The 14,997-nt window shown below is 38.8% G+C and overlaps 2 protein-coding genes across 3 annotated transcripts in view; one reads left to right on the forward strand and one right to left on the reverse strand.

The window, feature by feature from the left end:
* Positions 1 to 2: 2 nt before the first annotated feature.
* POLR3F (RNA polymerase III subunit F) lies at positions 3 to 14,718 on the reverse strand. 2 transcript variants are annotated; one of them, XM_060031317.1, is made up of 10 exons: positions 14,538 to 14,718; positions 13,364 to 13,481; positions 8,460 to 8,527; positions 8,077 to 8,097; positions 7,881 to 7,948; positions 6,445 to 6,557; positions 4,325 to 4,468; positions 4,002 to 4,109; positions 2,934 to 3,125; positions 3 to 1,743 (listed from the first exon to the last, which is right to left on the reverse strand). In XM_060031317.1, exons 1-10 carry the CDS (start codon positions 14,597 to 14,599, stop codon positions 1,666 to 1,668), a joined length of 972 nt encoding a protein of 323 aa, XP_059887300.1. In that variant the 5' UTR covers positions 14,600 to 14,718; the 3' UTR covers positions 3 to 1,665. The 2 variants fall into 2 exon arrangements, with proteins under 2 accessions (XP_059887300.1, XP_059887301.1); XM_060031318.1 differs by lacking the exon at positions 8,077 to 8,097.
* The window catches only part of DZANK1 (double zinc ribbon and ankyrin repeat domains 1), a 75,023-nt gene continuing 74,740 nt past the window's right edge, over positions 14,715 to 14,997 (forward strand). The window contains exon 1 of the mRNA XM_060031310.1: positions 14,715 to 14,937. The gene's annotated coding sequence lies outside the window, so the exon portion shown is untranslated. The remainder of the gene's footprint in view (positions 14,938 to 14,997) is intronic.

Here is a 14,997-nt window from a genome sequence, read left to right on the forward strand (position 1 = left end):
ATCCTTCTTTAGTTAATATTCAGAATGAAAACCATGCTAAGGGAAACAAGTTTATAGGAGCTCTTTATTCTGGTAGGCAAGGAATACTTTTGTTTTAGCTACTGATTGTAAACTTAAAAAAATCTCTGGCTGTCAAGATACAGTACAAAGTGTATTTAAAACACAAACTGCTTCCTTCGTTCCACTTCTAAGTCTCCTCCAAGCTCAGTTTTGTCATTAAATAAGACGAGCGCCCCTGTGACAGGCTAGGTCCCAGGAAGGGCAGATATTGTTCTTAGCATTCCAGCTCTCTCTGAGAGTGGATCGGAAACCCTCTAGTTTCAGGCTCCCAGATTCTTCTGGATCTTACACATCTAGTACTTGAAATGATCTTTGTTTCAAAGCACCAGTGTCATCAAAGGCTAATTCTGTACAGCTGGCCACAGAATTTATCTGGTTCTTAAAAACTGGATACTGAGCTGAATTTTATTTTACTGTTTATCTCAAAATAACCCTTGTGTTGGTTCTCCAAACCTGGTGTTTGAACTCAGGCCCCAGCAGAGCTTCCCTTTCCCTCGGTCCCCCGCTTTTGGCCTGGACACAGAAACTTTTAAGTGGCGCTACGAAGTGAAAATATGACAGTTGAGATCCTAAAAAGACCTATAGCTAACTTCTGTGTAACAATACATCAAGTAACCTATTGTTTTCTGTTGAGCTGAAGATTGGGACTGAAAGTGCTATTAGAACTGAGGACAATTATAATGGCTTCCTGCTTAGTTTAGACCTATTACACCATGAATTTTAGAACAGAATATGGAAAAAAATCTAAAACAGGATAAGGAAAGAAGAATGATAATCGCCTCCACCCCGCCCAATAAAGTGAATGGAGGGCAATGGATTCTTTTTAGTTTTAATTTTAGTTAAATAAGAATCCAGGGGAAAATTCTAGCAAATAATACAATTGAGCCACAGAGTGAAACTTGTAAGACTTTAACAAAGAAGAACCAGTGAAAATATTCCATTTAAGATGAGAGTAATTAATATTTATACACTAAAAAGATATCCTTGACAACAGCGTCATTTGGGTTTGAGGTAAGTACAGAGGCATAATCCTCTGAAAGAATATTGCGGACATAAAAAGGCATCAACAGTGTGTAGAAAAGGGATGTTCCACTGTGTCCCCCCCTCATGCCCCAAGTCTGCGTTCTCCCCTGCTATTCCTGCCTTCTTTTTCATTTCTTCTCAATGAAACTGCTGAGAAAACAGAAATGGTGACACTGGGTCATATATAAAAATTTCCCAATGAAGACCTTAATAAGTAACTTTAAAACAGGCATTTTAAAGCTCTAGCCGTTATCACAGTACTTGGTGAATATGAACATATTTGCTTCTTTTCCCGTGAATCATCAAGAGTCTTGAAAGCTTCAGAAGGTGGTCTTCCAGGAGTTCAAAGTATTTTACTTATGGAAGAATGGATTTCACTACTAACCTTACCTGTTTCATGTCCTGTTGCCTACTCTACCAATGTAAATTTAGTCTTCATAGATTGAAAAAATTTTTTTCGTAGCAGCAAGTTTTTATCTTGAGGTTTGCTTTCAAGGGAATTTGATGTGCCATCAGGAATCAAATTATTTGTTCCCAAAGTAACTTCATTTGCAAAATGTCAGTAAAGTTCATAGCTCTCTATTAAAATTCGAGCCACTCTGTCATGTAAATACAGTTAGATGGTGAAATCTCACCACCTTCATGGCAGTCGTCAAAAACCTTTAAAAAAGAAAAAAGGTTATATTCAAACTGAAGTTTTAAAATTATTACATTATAGGTAATGTCTTAAATATCAACTACAACAAAATTCTAACAAAATATCCAAGATCCAACCATTTATTTAAAGCAATATTAAAAACAAAACTTTCGAAGTGAAAGAGGTTAGGACTGTAAATAAGAACATACTGGAACAAGACCTGCTCTGTGATCATAGAGTGAGTGAGAGACCTTTCACTGTAGCACTAAGCCGACCATATCCACCTACCCACTGGGCAGAAGGCAGGTAACAAGAGACCAGGAAGGGAGATATATACACACGAATGACTTAATCTTAACTAACCAAATGTTTCATGTCGAGCCACCTTCCTTTTTGTGAAGGGTGCTAAATAGAATTCCCAACAGGTTAGCCTTTTTTCTAGGAGTTGAAACCAGGGCATAGAGAGCTTAGGCATGTAGACAATAAAACACGGACTAACAGCCCAAGGATATAAATGCCACAAGGGCTGGCACGGTGCCTGCAGCACACAGGTGGCTTTCAGAGACTATCTGGGAACAAAAGAATGAAGAGTGTGGGGCGGGCCTCGAGGGAAAGCACATCACCTCTGGGTGTGAGTCCTGGTTGTTGTGTCTCAGCTGAATGCTTAGGTCGCCCTCAGCCTGAGTTCCCTCACACTTAAAGGGAAGTAACATCACTAGCTCCAAGGGACGTAAGGAGGATTAAATGAGACCACAGAAATCTTCAAGAACATATCTGGCCCATAGTAGGTTCTCAACAAATCTCATTTCCCTCCCTACTGAGGTGAAATGATTAGCCCTCATCAAAAATCGTCCATCTGGGGACTTCCCTGGCAGTCCAGTGGTCAAGACTCCACGCTTCCACTGCAGGGGGTGCAGGTTCGACCCCTGGTCAGGGAACTAAGATCCCACATGCCGTGCAGTGCAGCCAAAAAGAAAAAAAAATGTCCATTTTGGGGCCAAGAGCAGAAAACAAATTTCCTTAACATGCTTATTCTAAGAAAGAATACAAGGTGATGATTTGTTCGTTGAAGCTCTGTCATCAAGGTTACATGGAGGCTTCCACAGTTCTTGGTCAACCCTGAGTTTGAGAAAACTAGGGTATGCTTGATATGCATTATGTGGCATCTGCACTCGGTGGCAGTTAAGTGTAAAGGGAAGCCATTGTAACTCACCGGGCAGAGTCCGCAGGGGGCCCGGACCAATCCCGTGGGCGGGATGATCGGATTGACTGCCCTGTACAGTTTCATGTGTCCGTCCACACTGCCTACGGTGCCTTCTTTTGCAGCGATGATAGTCATCTCCACTTTCCCATCATAAATGAGTGTATTTAAGATGGTCTCAATGTCCTCCATGGACAACTCTACCTACAAAAGGGATACGTTAGAAAGGACCCAAAAAGGACAAGGAGACATCATTTTGGAGGGTGTTAGAAAACATAAAAGGCCACAATTCCTTGGTGAAATGGGGAAGGATTATGCTGGAGAGTAAATGGAGGCATAAAGAGGCTGAACAATGGCCGAAGTGAGCACAGACCCTCAAATGCCAGGGGCAGGGCTCTGAGCTCGCACTGAGCTTGACACTTGCTGATGTCTTCACCCTCCCAAGGAAAATCTAGACATCTTGTAACATTCTTTGGCAAGAATTTGATGGAGGGTTATAAAATGCTTGAGCAGAAAGGTATTTTAGACATCAAATAGTCCAAATTCCTGTTTTTTTATGAAAGAGAGATCTGGAGCCCAGGAAATGAAAATTTGTCCAAGCAGCCACTTCAGCTTCTTCTCTGATGATGAAGAGTATCAAGCACAGTGTGTCTGTACAGATCTTCAGAGAATGTGCTGACAATGCCACTAACACCTCATAAGTAGGAAAATACCAGTAAACGACAACTGCTATGATGATGGATGTCTGGCACATATATGGAAACGTCCCCAAGAGAATCAAGAACTTGTCAGAACAGACTTTGGAATCTGGTAGTGAAATGCACTGCCAGGCCTCCACTCTGCTGCTCTGTAGCCCAAGCTCAGGTACATACAGTTCAGAAAGTGCCCGACGGCAATGACCGCCATTGCCTGACTGCCTTAGGACAGTACTTCCTCAAAGTGGGTTCTGCAGAATGTACATGGGTATCACCAGAAAAAAGGGTCTGGGTCAGCTGTGTTTGCAATACATTGTAAACTATATCCCTATGATGAAGAATAAGTTTTTAGAAATAAGATGAAAATTAGAAACCGAGTTCCAACCTTACTGATCCCCAATTCACAGATATACTTCCACACTTCATGTGACGAAGCAAATGAACTATTTCTTTGTATCATTGGATTCTGTTTGCTTTCTCGTGCTGTTTCTGCCTATAAGGGTAGAAACATAAATTTCAGGAAGAATTCTGGTGCCTTCTGAATACAATTCATAGTGAGAACAACAACAGGACATATTTTGTTTAGTAAAAATGACCAATTTCAATGTTTTCAATTCCTGTAAGATATGATACACAAGATTAAACATTCCTTATGAAGAAACTTAAAAAAACTATACTTGGAGTGATGTTTCCTCAATTATGCCTCACCTTGGTTTGCAGGAATTTAAAACACTGTTGGTTAAGCACCTCTACAAATTCAGATTCAAAATCCTGGTCACTGTACCAGGCTCCACCGGTCACAGAGCGGTCTGGCTGCAGGTTATAGAGCATGTACACCTTCTTTTTTGAGGCCTAGGAAAAAACACGCACAGTAGATGGTTAGAGGTAACAAAATAGTCTTCCAAAACTAAGACTTAAAAACCCCCAAAGCTTCATATTTCAGAGCAGTTTGGGATTTACAGAATTATTGTGAAGATGGGACCTTGTGCTCAGCTTCCTCTAGTACTAACACCTGACATTACCAGAGTACATCTGTTATAGCTAATGAAACAATATTGATAGGTCAATATTAATTATAAAGTCTACACTTTATTCAGATTCCCTTCGTTTTTCCCTAATGTCCCTTTAATGGTCCAGGATCCTATCCAGAATTCCATATTATTACAAATTTATTATACATGAGGCAGACTTTGGTTGTGACAGTTTCTCAGACTTTCCTTGTTATTGGTGAATTTGCCATTTTTTAGAATTACTGGCAAAAAATTCTGTAGGAAGTCCCTTAATTGGGATTTGTCCAAGTAGACTGGAAAAAAGACCACAGAGGTAAAGTGCACTTCTCATCATGTCATATCAAGAGTACTTGATCATCACTAAATGATGATTGATTGTCATCAATATAACTTATCAGCCTTGACATTATAAATCCATCACCTGGTTTGAGGTAGTGTTTCTCAGTTTTCTCCACTGTAAAGTTACCTTTTTGTCCTGACCTTTCCATATGTGGAAGGAAGCCACCACGCACAGTCCACACTTAAAGACTGGGAGTTCGCTCTACTTCCTTGAGGATGAAGAGTCTACACAAATTATTTGGAATTCTTCTGCATGAAGACTTCTCTATTCTCGCCCATTGATTTATTTATTCAAACATTTATATTAGTATGTTCTCATGAATATTTATTTTATACTTTGGGTTACAATCTAATACTACTTTAGTCTGAAACTCTGAAAACATCATGCTAAGTGAAAGAAGCCAGACACTAAAGACCACATATTGGTAGTTCCCTGGCAGTCCAGTGGTTAGGACTCGGTGCTGTCACTGTCTTGGCCCAGGTTCAATCCCTGGTCAGGGAACTAAGATCCCACAAGCCACACGGCATGGCCAAAAAAACCCAAAACAAAACAAAACACAGCAACATTAAAAAGATATAATTTAAAAAATTAGAACAGTGTGGTGACTGCAGAGCTCTGTGAATATACTAAAACCCACTGAATTAAATCTCAATAAAGCTGCTACTAAAAATAAAGATGTACAGCATGATTGGCAAAATGAAGCTAGGCATGGGTACATGGGGATTCATTTTGTTATTTTCTATACTTTTGTACATATTTGAAATTATCCAATAAAAATGTGGAAGAGAAATAATATTCTAAATGAGGGAGTGGTAGGACATAAATACCATTGATAAATAAAACCACTGATGACTATCAAATTTTTATTTGCTGAATTTTGTGTTCAAGCACACTTTAATCTAGGAGCACCCCAGCTCCTCTGATGCCTCAATCAGTGAAGTCAGCAATGTGTCTCCTGGAGCCAGCTCTGGATCCTGGAGCCCCTGGAGGATGTGACGGGGTGGCTGGCAAGAGGAGGAGGAGAAATCCCATGTGCTGGAACAGATGCTCCACCAGGGCCAGGGCAGAGAACTTTCTGTGACCTGCTCACTGATGTATTCCAAGCCCCCAGAACAGTGCCCAGCACACAGCAAATGCACGACGGGTATTTGTGGAATGGGTAATCTCATACACCAGGTTGAAATAAATTATCTTACATACCACAAAATCCAGGAAAAATGTTCGTGATCCCCCAAATTCTTTACTGAAGCGAGTAAGTAGTTTTAGATTTTTGAGTGGGTAAGACTCTAAGAGTTAACTGGCAGTGACATATCTAAAGCAGCATCTCCAAACCATCCGATATGAGCTAAAATTTAAAAAATCTTTTTTGACCAGTTGTTTTAAATCATGACATAGCTTAAAGAATAAAAACCTGAAATATACTTGGAGTAATATATGTACAGAGAACATCCAGGGGAAGAAAAGAGATGGTTACTCACTGCCACAGACTTAACAGCTTTAATTAGCTTTTTACTTTCCAGATTCTTTAGAATTTTGTTAATTTCTGTTAATGGCAAGTTGCTTTTGTATCGGATATCTCTGCTCCATATTCCTATAAGAAAGTAAAGTAAAATAAGTTGAACACTATAGGATATGTGTTTCTTTTCCCATTGCTTATATCTCATTATAAATCTAGCAAAATATGTATATATTCCTAGAGCATAGCTATAGGAAAAATGAATTAGACGTAAGAGTCTCAGATAAAGTAACAAAAATATGCAAAACAATACATAAGTTATATGTTCTATTTTCTAACCGGAAATTTCTTGGAATGCCAATGTGGCACCTTTTAAAAAACATATGAAAAGGACATTTTTGTAATGGAAGAAAAATCTTGAATGTCACTGAATTAACATATATTGCCTTTTCCATGCCCCCCTACATCCCAACCTCTTTTTTTCTTTAAATATCACTTTAGATTGTATATGTGAAAAACAACCTTAAGTTTGGGTCTGGGTTGGCTGCCACCCTTGATGAGAGCAAAAAACACTTTATGAGAGCATCTGTGTGCATGTATGTCCATTATTTATACAGCACTATATTTGGAAAATAGAAAGATTACAGTTCCCATAGTCACTAAAAGCCTGTGCAGAAAGCTATGATTTTTCTTTCAAAGAAGGAAATATGTGTTATATGTATAAAAGGAATTTATGTTAAAACATTTTGCTGTATTTTCTTCCCAACGTGAAGGCATAATAAGATAGGAAGATTTTTTTAAAATAGAGAATGACTTCATCATATTTATTTTTAAAATTTTAATTTAACTTCCCAACACATATAAAAATTATATGACTTCAGATTACATCGTAATTGTTAAAGCTAATATCAATGACTCAAACAGATCTTAAATCGTAATAACAGCAATTTCGATAAAGTTCTTTAAGGGCAACAGGAGAGGAACTAAATAGCTCTTGAGGGAGCTACACCAGACACTGCCACACTGCACTAGGCGTCCCTCGGATTTTTGCAAAAACCAGAGATGTTATTATCCACCATTTACAGATAAGAGGAAGAAACGAAACCTTCCAAAATTTAGCAAGTAAGGATTAAAAAAAAAAACTCTTAAGTTTTAATTTATTTATTTTGAATAGATAATATATTCATATGGTCCACATTCAGAAGTCTCTTTCCATCCCTGCCCACAGCCATCTCGTTCCTATCTCCCTGAGGCAACAACAGTGTCACTCCTGGGTGTCCTTCAAATGTATGTACATTATATATTGTTATATATATATGTGTGTGTGTTATATTTTCTTCTTTTAACAAACGGCAGCATACTGAACTGACTGATCTATATCCTGGGAAGCCAGGATCTCAGTCCCCACTATCTGGTCCTAGAGACAATGTTGTTTCTGCTGTTCCTCTACATGCTTACCTTTATTTCCTGCATCCTCTATGATTTGATATACTAGTTTTTCCTGGTTATCTGATCCTTTCATTTTACTGCAGGGAAATAAAGGAGAATTAAAAAGGCAAAGAGGTACAGGATAATCTAATAATCTACAAGACTACTGAAACGAATGAGCAGACAAGGTCATCACATTGACTTATTTACCAAAAGAAGGGCTTACCTTAAAAAGAATGAGACAGGGCTGTATGTACCAAATGAAAAGATGTCCAAGATATAGTAAGTGAAAAAAAACAAGTTGCAAAACAGTATGGATATCATGATCCCATTTTTGTTAAAATAAGAAAAAAAAAGAGAGAGAGATTATATATAAATATATGGTATATAAATATATAATCATCTATATGTATTTATATATACCTATAAGAAAGGATATATGCCAAAATATTAACAGCAGCTATCTCTGGGAAATGGAACGCATATGGGAGGTGAGATGATACACGGGCCAGGTTTACATGATGCAATTCTGTACTGGCTTTTTTTCCCCAAACATATATTACTTTTATCATATTAAAATTTTCTTAAAATAAAAAATTAGGTGCTTACCCAGCATTCTGAGACTCCTTTATTCTATACAGAAGGCCTGTATTGCTCCTTAAGAGATCCAGCTGACCCTAAAGTTGTTTTTTTTAAAAAAGAAAATAACAGTGAATTATTTTGGAGATATATCAAATCCAATGACAAACATTAATGCATTCTTCAATATTTTACACGGACTAAAATAGCCTACCTCCCATAGTTGCCAGTTCTTCACTTGAGTACTTAAGTTTTTTCCTACATGTCACATGTGATGTACTTTTTAAAACTTAACTCTTTATCTCGCCATTTCCCCAAATATTAATACCTAACAATTTTCTACATGTTAGATCCTGGCTTGGTTATATGATCAATGTGTAAAGAATTTTAAACAAGCAGCTTTAGAATAATAAATTAAAATCCATATTTAATTCAAATAAATTCAATAAATATATATAAATATAGTAAAATGTAATTTGTCTAAAACAGTTCAAATAAAGGCTATTCATGCAAAAATATTCTATGATACAATGAGTAAATGAAATTTACAATGTTAATAGTAACATTTACTGACATGTGTGATTTCTGTAGTGTTACATGAAAATTAGGCAGAAAGGTCAACCAATGAATAAAAGGCCTGTGGTAGTTCTGTTTTTATACAAGTCACAAGTAAAACAAAGCATGTGTGTCACGCTTCTGCATTTCCTTGGGTCTGAACTTAGGAGAACCCAGATGGCTGTTACCACTGGGCTTCCAGCAGTTCAGGGAAGCACGGCTAAGAGAGGCCCCATTCCCACGAGTTAAGGCTGGGCAGACCCATGACTTGGAATTAGGTTGATATATGGATAAACAGCAATACTTTCCCTCCCTCCCTCAAACCACAAAGCCCAATTTGGAGGCTCCATTCAGTTGTTCATCTCAGCCTATGAACATTTACTGAACACTTGTACTGTGATATATGTTTGGGGGGGACAAACATGGATTCTGAAAGAGAATTGCACAGCTGACTTCAATACCATCGGGTTGGCATTAAGACAGAGCTAAGTAAAGGGTGGGACGGCCTCTCAGAGAAGCAGCTTTGGCCCAGCCTGGGGGGTCAGTGAGGATCCCTGGAGTCGATAGCAGAGATGAGTCTTGAGAATAATGAGGAGTCAGTCTGTGAGGAAAGGGAAAAAGGGCCTGCTAAGCAGGGAAGACAGCATGAGCAAAGGAACTGAGGCATGAAACAGCGTGATTTGCTAGGGAACCAAAAACCATCTGTTCCTTCTGAAAACTAACTTTTGAGTTGGAGGGGTGGAGGGAGATGAGGTGGGTGCAGAAGGGAGGGGCTCAGTGTGGTAAACCCAGGAGTGTGGACTTGAATCTCTAGAGTTGAGAGAAGAGTTTTTGGTGGGAAAGTGACTTGGTCAAATCTGTATTTAAGACAGAGCAGGCTGGTTGCTCTGAGGCACATGGAGCCAGGAAAGCCCGTTAAGATGCACTGTAATAGTCCAAGTAAAAGCCAAGAGCCTGAAGACATGCAGGGGTAGTAGGAATGGAAACAGTGGAACAGATTTGAAAATTGTTTAAGAGGTAAAATCAGCAACACTCATGATTTATTAGTAATTACTCCCTTGCTTAAAATTCTTCAGTAGCTCTACCACTGCCTACAGCCTGTAGCCGACAGAACTGGCAATAGGTGGGGTTGCAGAGGTGGTGAAAGAGAGTGAGGTGCTGAGCATAATTTTCAGACAGAAAGAAAAGGCTAAAAGGGAGGGTCCGAGAACAAAAACATTTTTAATTGCCACACTTCCCAGCATGCCTTGCTCTATCCATCCTGGAGTTGAAGACCTTCACAATGGTGGATTGACCAGAAAAAACCAACACTCGTTTTTTCCTTTGGCTAGAACAGTGTTCAGCAATCTGGTGCACTGCTTTTTTTTTGAACTGAAGTATAGTTGAGTTACAATATTATATAAGTTTCAGGTGTACAACATAGTGATCTCATATTTATAGATTATACTCCATTTAAAGTTATTATAAAATATTGATTATATTCCCTGTGCTGTACAATATATCCTTGTAGCCAATTTATTTTATACATAGTAGGTTGTACCTCTTAATCCCATACCCTTATCTTGCCCCTCCCTCTCCCCACTGGTAACCACTAGTTTGTTTTCTATATCTGTGAGTCTGTTTTGTTATATTCATTCCTTTGTTTACTTTTTAGATCCCACATATAAGTGATATCATATGTGTATTTGTCTTTCTCTGTCTGACTTACTTCACTTAGTATGATAATCTTTAGGTCCAACCATGTTGCTGCAAAGGGCATCATTTTGTTCTTATTTATGGCTGAGTAATATTCCATTGTATATATGTACCACATCTTCTTTATCCATTCATCTGTTGATGGACACTTAGGTTGCTTCCATATCTTGGTTATTGTAAATAATGCTGCTATGAACATTTGGGTGCATATATCTTTTTGAATTAGTATTTTCATTTTCTTTGGATATATACCCAGGAGTAGAATTGCTGGATCATATGGTAGCTCTATTTTTAGTATTTTGAGGAACCTCCATACTGTTTTCCACAGTGGTGGCACCAATTTACATTCCCACCAACAGTGTACAAGGATTCCCTTTTCTCCACATCCTCACCAACATTTGTTGTTTGTGGTCTTTTTTATGATAGTCACTCTGACAGGTGTGAGTGATATCTCATTGTTGTTTTGATTTGCATTTCTCTAAAAATGTTGCTACAATTTATGTCAGTGTTCTGCCTGTGTTTTCTTCCAGGAGTTTTACAGTTTCCAGTCTTACAGTTAAGTCTTTAATCCTTTTTGAGTTTATTTTTATATATGTGTGAGAAAAAGTCCTAATTTCATTTTTTACATGTAGCTGTCCATTTTTCCTAGCACCACTTGTTGAAGAGACTCTTTTCCCCATTGTATACTGTTGATTCCTTCATCTTAAATTAATTGACCGTAAGTGGATGGGTTTATTTCTGGGCTCTCTATTCTGTTCCATTGATCTATGTATCTCTTTTTGTGCCAGAACTATACCGTTTTGATTACTGTGGCTTTGTAGTATAGTCTGAAGTCAGGAAGCATGACACCTCCAGCTTTGTTCTTTTTCTCTCAAGATTGCTTTGGCTATTTGGGCTCTTTTGTGGCTACCCATACATTTTCGTATTATTTATTTTAGTTCTGTGAAAAATGTCCTGGGTATTTTGATAAGGATCACATTAGATCTGTAGATTGCTTTGGATAATATGGACATTTAAACAATATTAATATAGTCTTTACTTTTTATTTATTTATTTTATGGCTGCACCACGCAGCATGCAGGATCTTAGATCCCCAATCAGGAACTGAACCCACGCCCCCTGAAGTGGAAGTGTGTATTCTTAACCACTGGACCACCAGGGAAGTCCCCATTTTAACAATATTAATTCCTCCAGTCCAAGAACATTGGATATCTTTCTATTTCTTTGTAGCACCTTCAATTTCCTTCATCAGTGTTTTATAATTTTCAAAGTTAGGTCTTTCACCTCCTTGGTTAAGTTTATTCCTAGGTATTTTATTCCTTTTGTGTGATTTTTAAACAAGATTGTTTTCTTGCTTCCTCTGATAGTTCATTATTAGTGTATAGAAAAGCAACAGATTTCTGTGTATTAATCTTGACCCTGCAACTTTACTGAATTCATTTATTAGTTCTAATAGTTTTTTGATTGAGATTTTAGGGTTTTCTATATATAGTATCATGTCATCTGCAAATAAGGACAGTTTTATTTCTTCCCTTCCCATTTGTATGCCTGGGCTCTGGCAGTGAAAGCACCAAGTCCTAACCACTGGACTGCCAGGGAATTCCCTTCTTCCTGATTTTAGAGGAAAGGCTTTCAGCTTTTCACCACTGAATACGATGTTAGCTATGGGTCTGTCATAAATGGCTTTTATTATGTTGAAATATGTTCCCTCTATACCAACTGTGCTAAGAGTTTTTATCATGAATGGATGTTGAATTTTGCCAAATGCTTTTTCTGTGTCAATTGAGAAGATCATGTGAATTTTATCCTTCCTTTTGTTACTGTGGTGTATTACACTGATTGATTTCTGCATATTGAACCATTTTTGCCTTCCTGTAATAAATCCCATTTGGTCATGGTATATGATCCTTTTTGCATACTGTTGAATTTGGTTTGCTAATATTTTGTTGAGGATTTCTACATGTATATTCATCGGAGACACTGGCCTCTAATTTTCTTTTTTTGGTAGCATCTTTGTCTAGTTTTGGTATCAGAGTAATGGGAGCCTCATAGAACGAATTTGGGAGTGTTTCCCTCTTCAATTTTTTCGAAGTGTTTGAGAAGGACTAGTATTTGCTCTTCTTTATATGTTTGCCAGAACTCCCCTGTGAAGCCATCCAGTCCAGGACTTTTGTTTGCTGGGAGTTTTTTGATTACTAATTCCATTTTACTACTGGTGACTGGACTGTTCAGATTGTCTATTTCTTCCTGATCATCACATGTTTATTCCTTAACTGTTTATTGTAGCTATAGTTGATTTTTCCATTTTTTGTCTTTTAATCTTCATACTAGCTTATTTAAGTGTTTGATCCAAAGCCTTTACTATGTATTTGCCTTTACTAGCAGTAAAAAGCAAACAGAAGGTGTGAATAGACTATGCCCATAGGTAGCTGTGTGCCATTATGTAGCTTAGTGACAATTAGGTTACTAAATATAACAGTTAAAATACAAGTATTTCATTTGTCTTGTAAAATGCATATTACTTCTTCTTTCCTTAATTCAGGCAGTCTGAGCTGTTTCCTGGTTTGGAGTCTTATCAGTCACAACCTAACACACTTTTGAGAATGGTTTCGTGACTACATAACAGGAAGTAATGACAATCACAACATTTAAGTAATTACATGAACTAGTTGGATTCACCTTACCATGGACAACAGTCTATTGATGGCCACTGCCCGCTGCTGGGCTTCTATATGCGGCATTTCATTCTGAATTACTTGGTCTGTGATTCCATGAGGGAACTGGTGACATAATTCTATAATCCTAGGAACAAAGGCATTAATGATATTCATGTTTCTACCTATCTCAAGAGGTGGTAGGGGAAAAAAATACAAGAAGAACAGTTTGGAATTGTGCCTTTTTTCACATCTGATAGATAATCTAGGTTTCTACAATGGTTCTGATTCAAAGCATATTAAAAATGAGGACGATGCTTTTGAAATACACGTTTACATTTTTATTGTATTTAAGAGAAGCATTTCTTTTCCTTATTCACATGAACTTTAAATTAGAACAAAAGTCAAATGAAAACACAGAAAGACATATTAAAGCTGAGGCTTCAGTTTTCTCAGACGGTACAAGTATGACAAAGGGAAGATACAGTGCCTTGGATAGCCATAAGTCTGTGAGCAGGAGGTAAATCAAACACTTCTGGTGGGAAGTCAAAATCTGTTATGACAATTCACCACAACTGGGACCTGCTTTTAGAATTATCTCTAAGAAACAAAAATAAACCCGAATTTTCATCTTGCCCTAGGATCATCATATGTGTTATTCATAATAGTTTTAAAAAGTTGGGGTCCTTTAAAACTATGTGGTAACCTAAAAATTGCAGTGCACGGTAGAATACATAAAATCGGCATAGGCTTTGGGCGCCCTAAAATCTTCACTTATATACTGCACTAAAACCATCTGACTTGTGTTGCTTCATAACAGAAAACTGCACCCTAACTTCGGCTAAACGTTCTGCCACGGGAATTCCCTTATTGACAAGGGCGATCCAGGATCAGAACGTGTATCCACAAGTACTATGGGGAGAACGCCGAGTCTTCACTCTGAGCATGGATCACCTTAATGTGGGAAAGAAGCGCATCAGTAGAGCTTCCCGAACAGCACCAGAGAAAGGTCAGCTACACAATTTTGCAAACTGTCCGACTCGTTTCGAAATTAAGAGTTCTGTTTTCCGGGGATGGGAGGAGGGTTCCAACACCCGCGATCCCCTCCCTGCGCGTCCACTGAACTTGCGAGGGTCCCGGAGACGGGGTCCAGCGCCTCGCGGGGCCTCCCGAGCCGGGAAACAATTCTCACTCACTGATTTACCTGTTTTCGATTTCGACCGGATCCGCGTCGGGCGGCTGCACTTTCACCTTCACCTCGGCCATGAGGGCGCTGGTCCCGGTCCCTGGGGGAAGAGACGGTCCGGAAAGCCGGACAGCAAGCGGGGGAACCCTGGAACCTATGAAGACAGCGGCCGGCACATGGGCCTTCTTCCTCGTGTCGCAAGCGGTCCTTCTTTGCCAGTCGCCTTGAGGTGGCCAAGCCGCGCCTGCGCCGCTACAAATTCTTATTCTGGTTTTTCCAGAATGTCAGTGCCTGTCGGACGAACGAGCCTGGTTCCCCTATTCTGAGTTGGGACGCCACCTTGTAGCACTTTCCAACCTCTGTGAGGGCAAGTTCTCGGTCGCCTACGGTGAAGCCTGACGAAAGGAGCTCGAGTCGGGTACCAGTCTCCGGGCCAAGTGCAGGGGCGGGGCTAGTTGCTAGGAAGCCGGGTTCCTGC

Source organism: Delphinus delphis, chromosome 15 (genome assembly GCF_949987515.2).
Source record: "Delphinus delphis chromosome 15, mDelDel1.2, whole genome shotgun sequence".
NCBI lineage: Eukaryota > Metazoa > Chordata > Mammalia > Artiodactyla > Delphinidae > Delphinus > Delphinus delphis.

Bases quoted from the DNA above. Each gene is read 5' to 3' on its own strand.
- POLR3F (XM_060031317.1), bottom strand. From the start codon at position 14,599: ATGGCCGAGGTGAAGGTGAAAGTGCAGCCGCCCGACGCGGATCCGGTC. The intron at 8,098-8,459 runs GTAAGCACCTAA...TGGTACATACAG, and splicing joins AAGGAGTCTCAGAATGCTGG to CCCTGTCTCATTCTTTTTAA. The intron at 4,469-6,444 runs GTGAGTAACCAT...GTTTTTTCCTAG, and splicing joins AAGCTGTTAAGTCTGTGGCA to GCCTCAAAAAAGAAGGTGTA.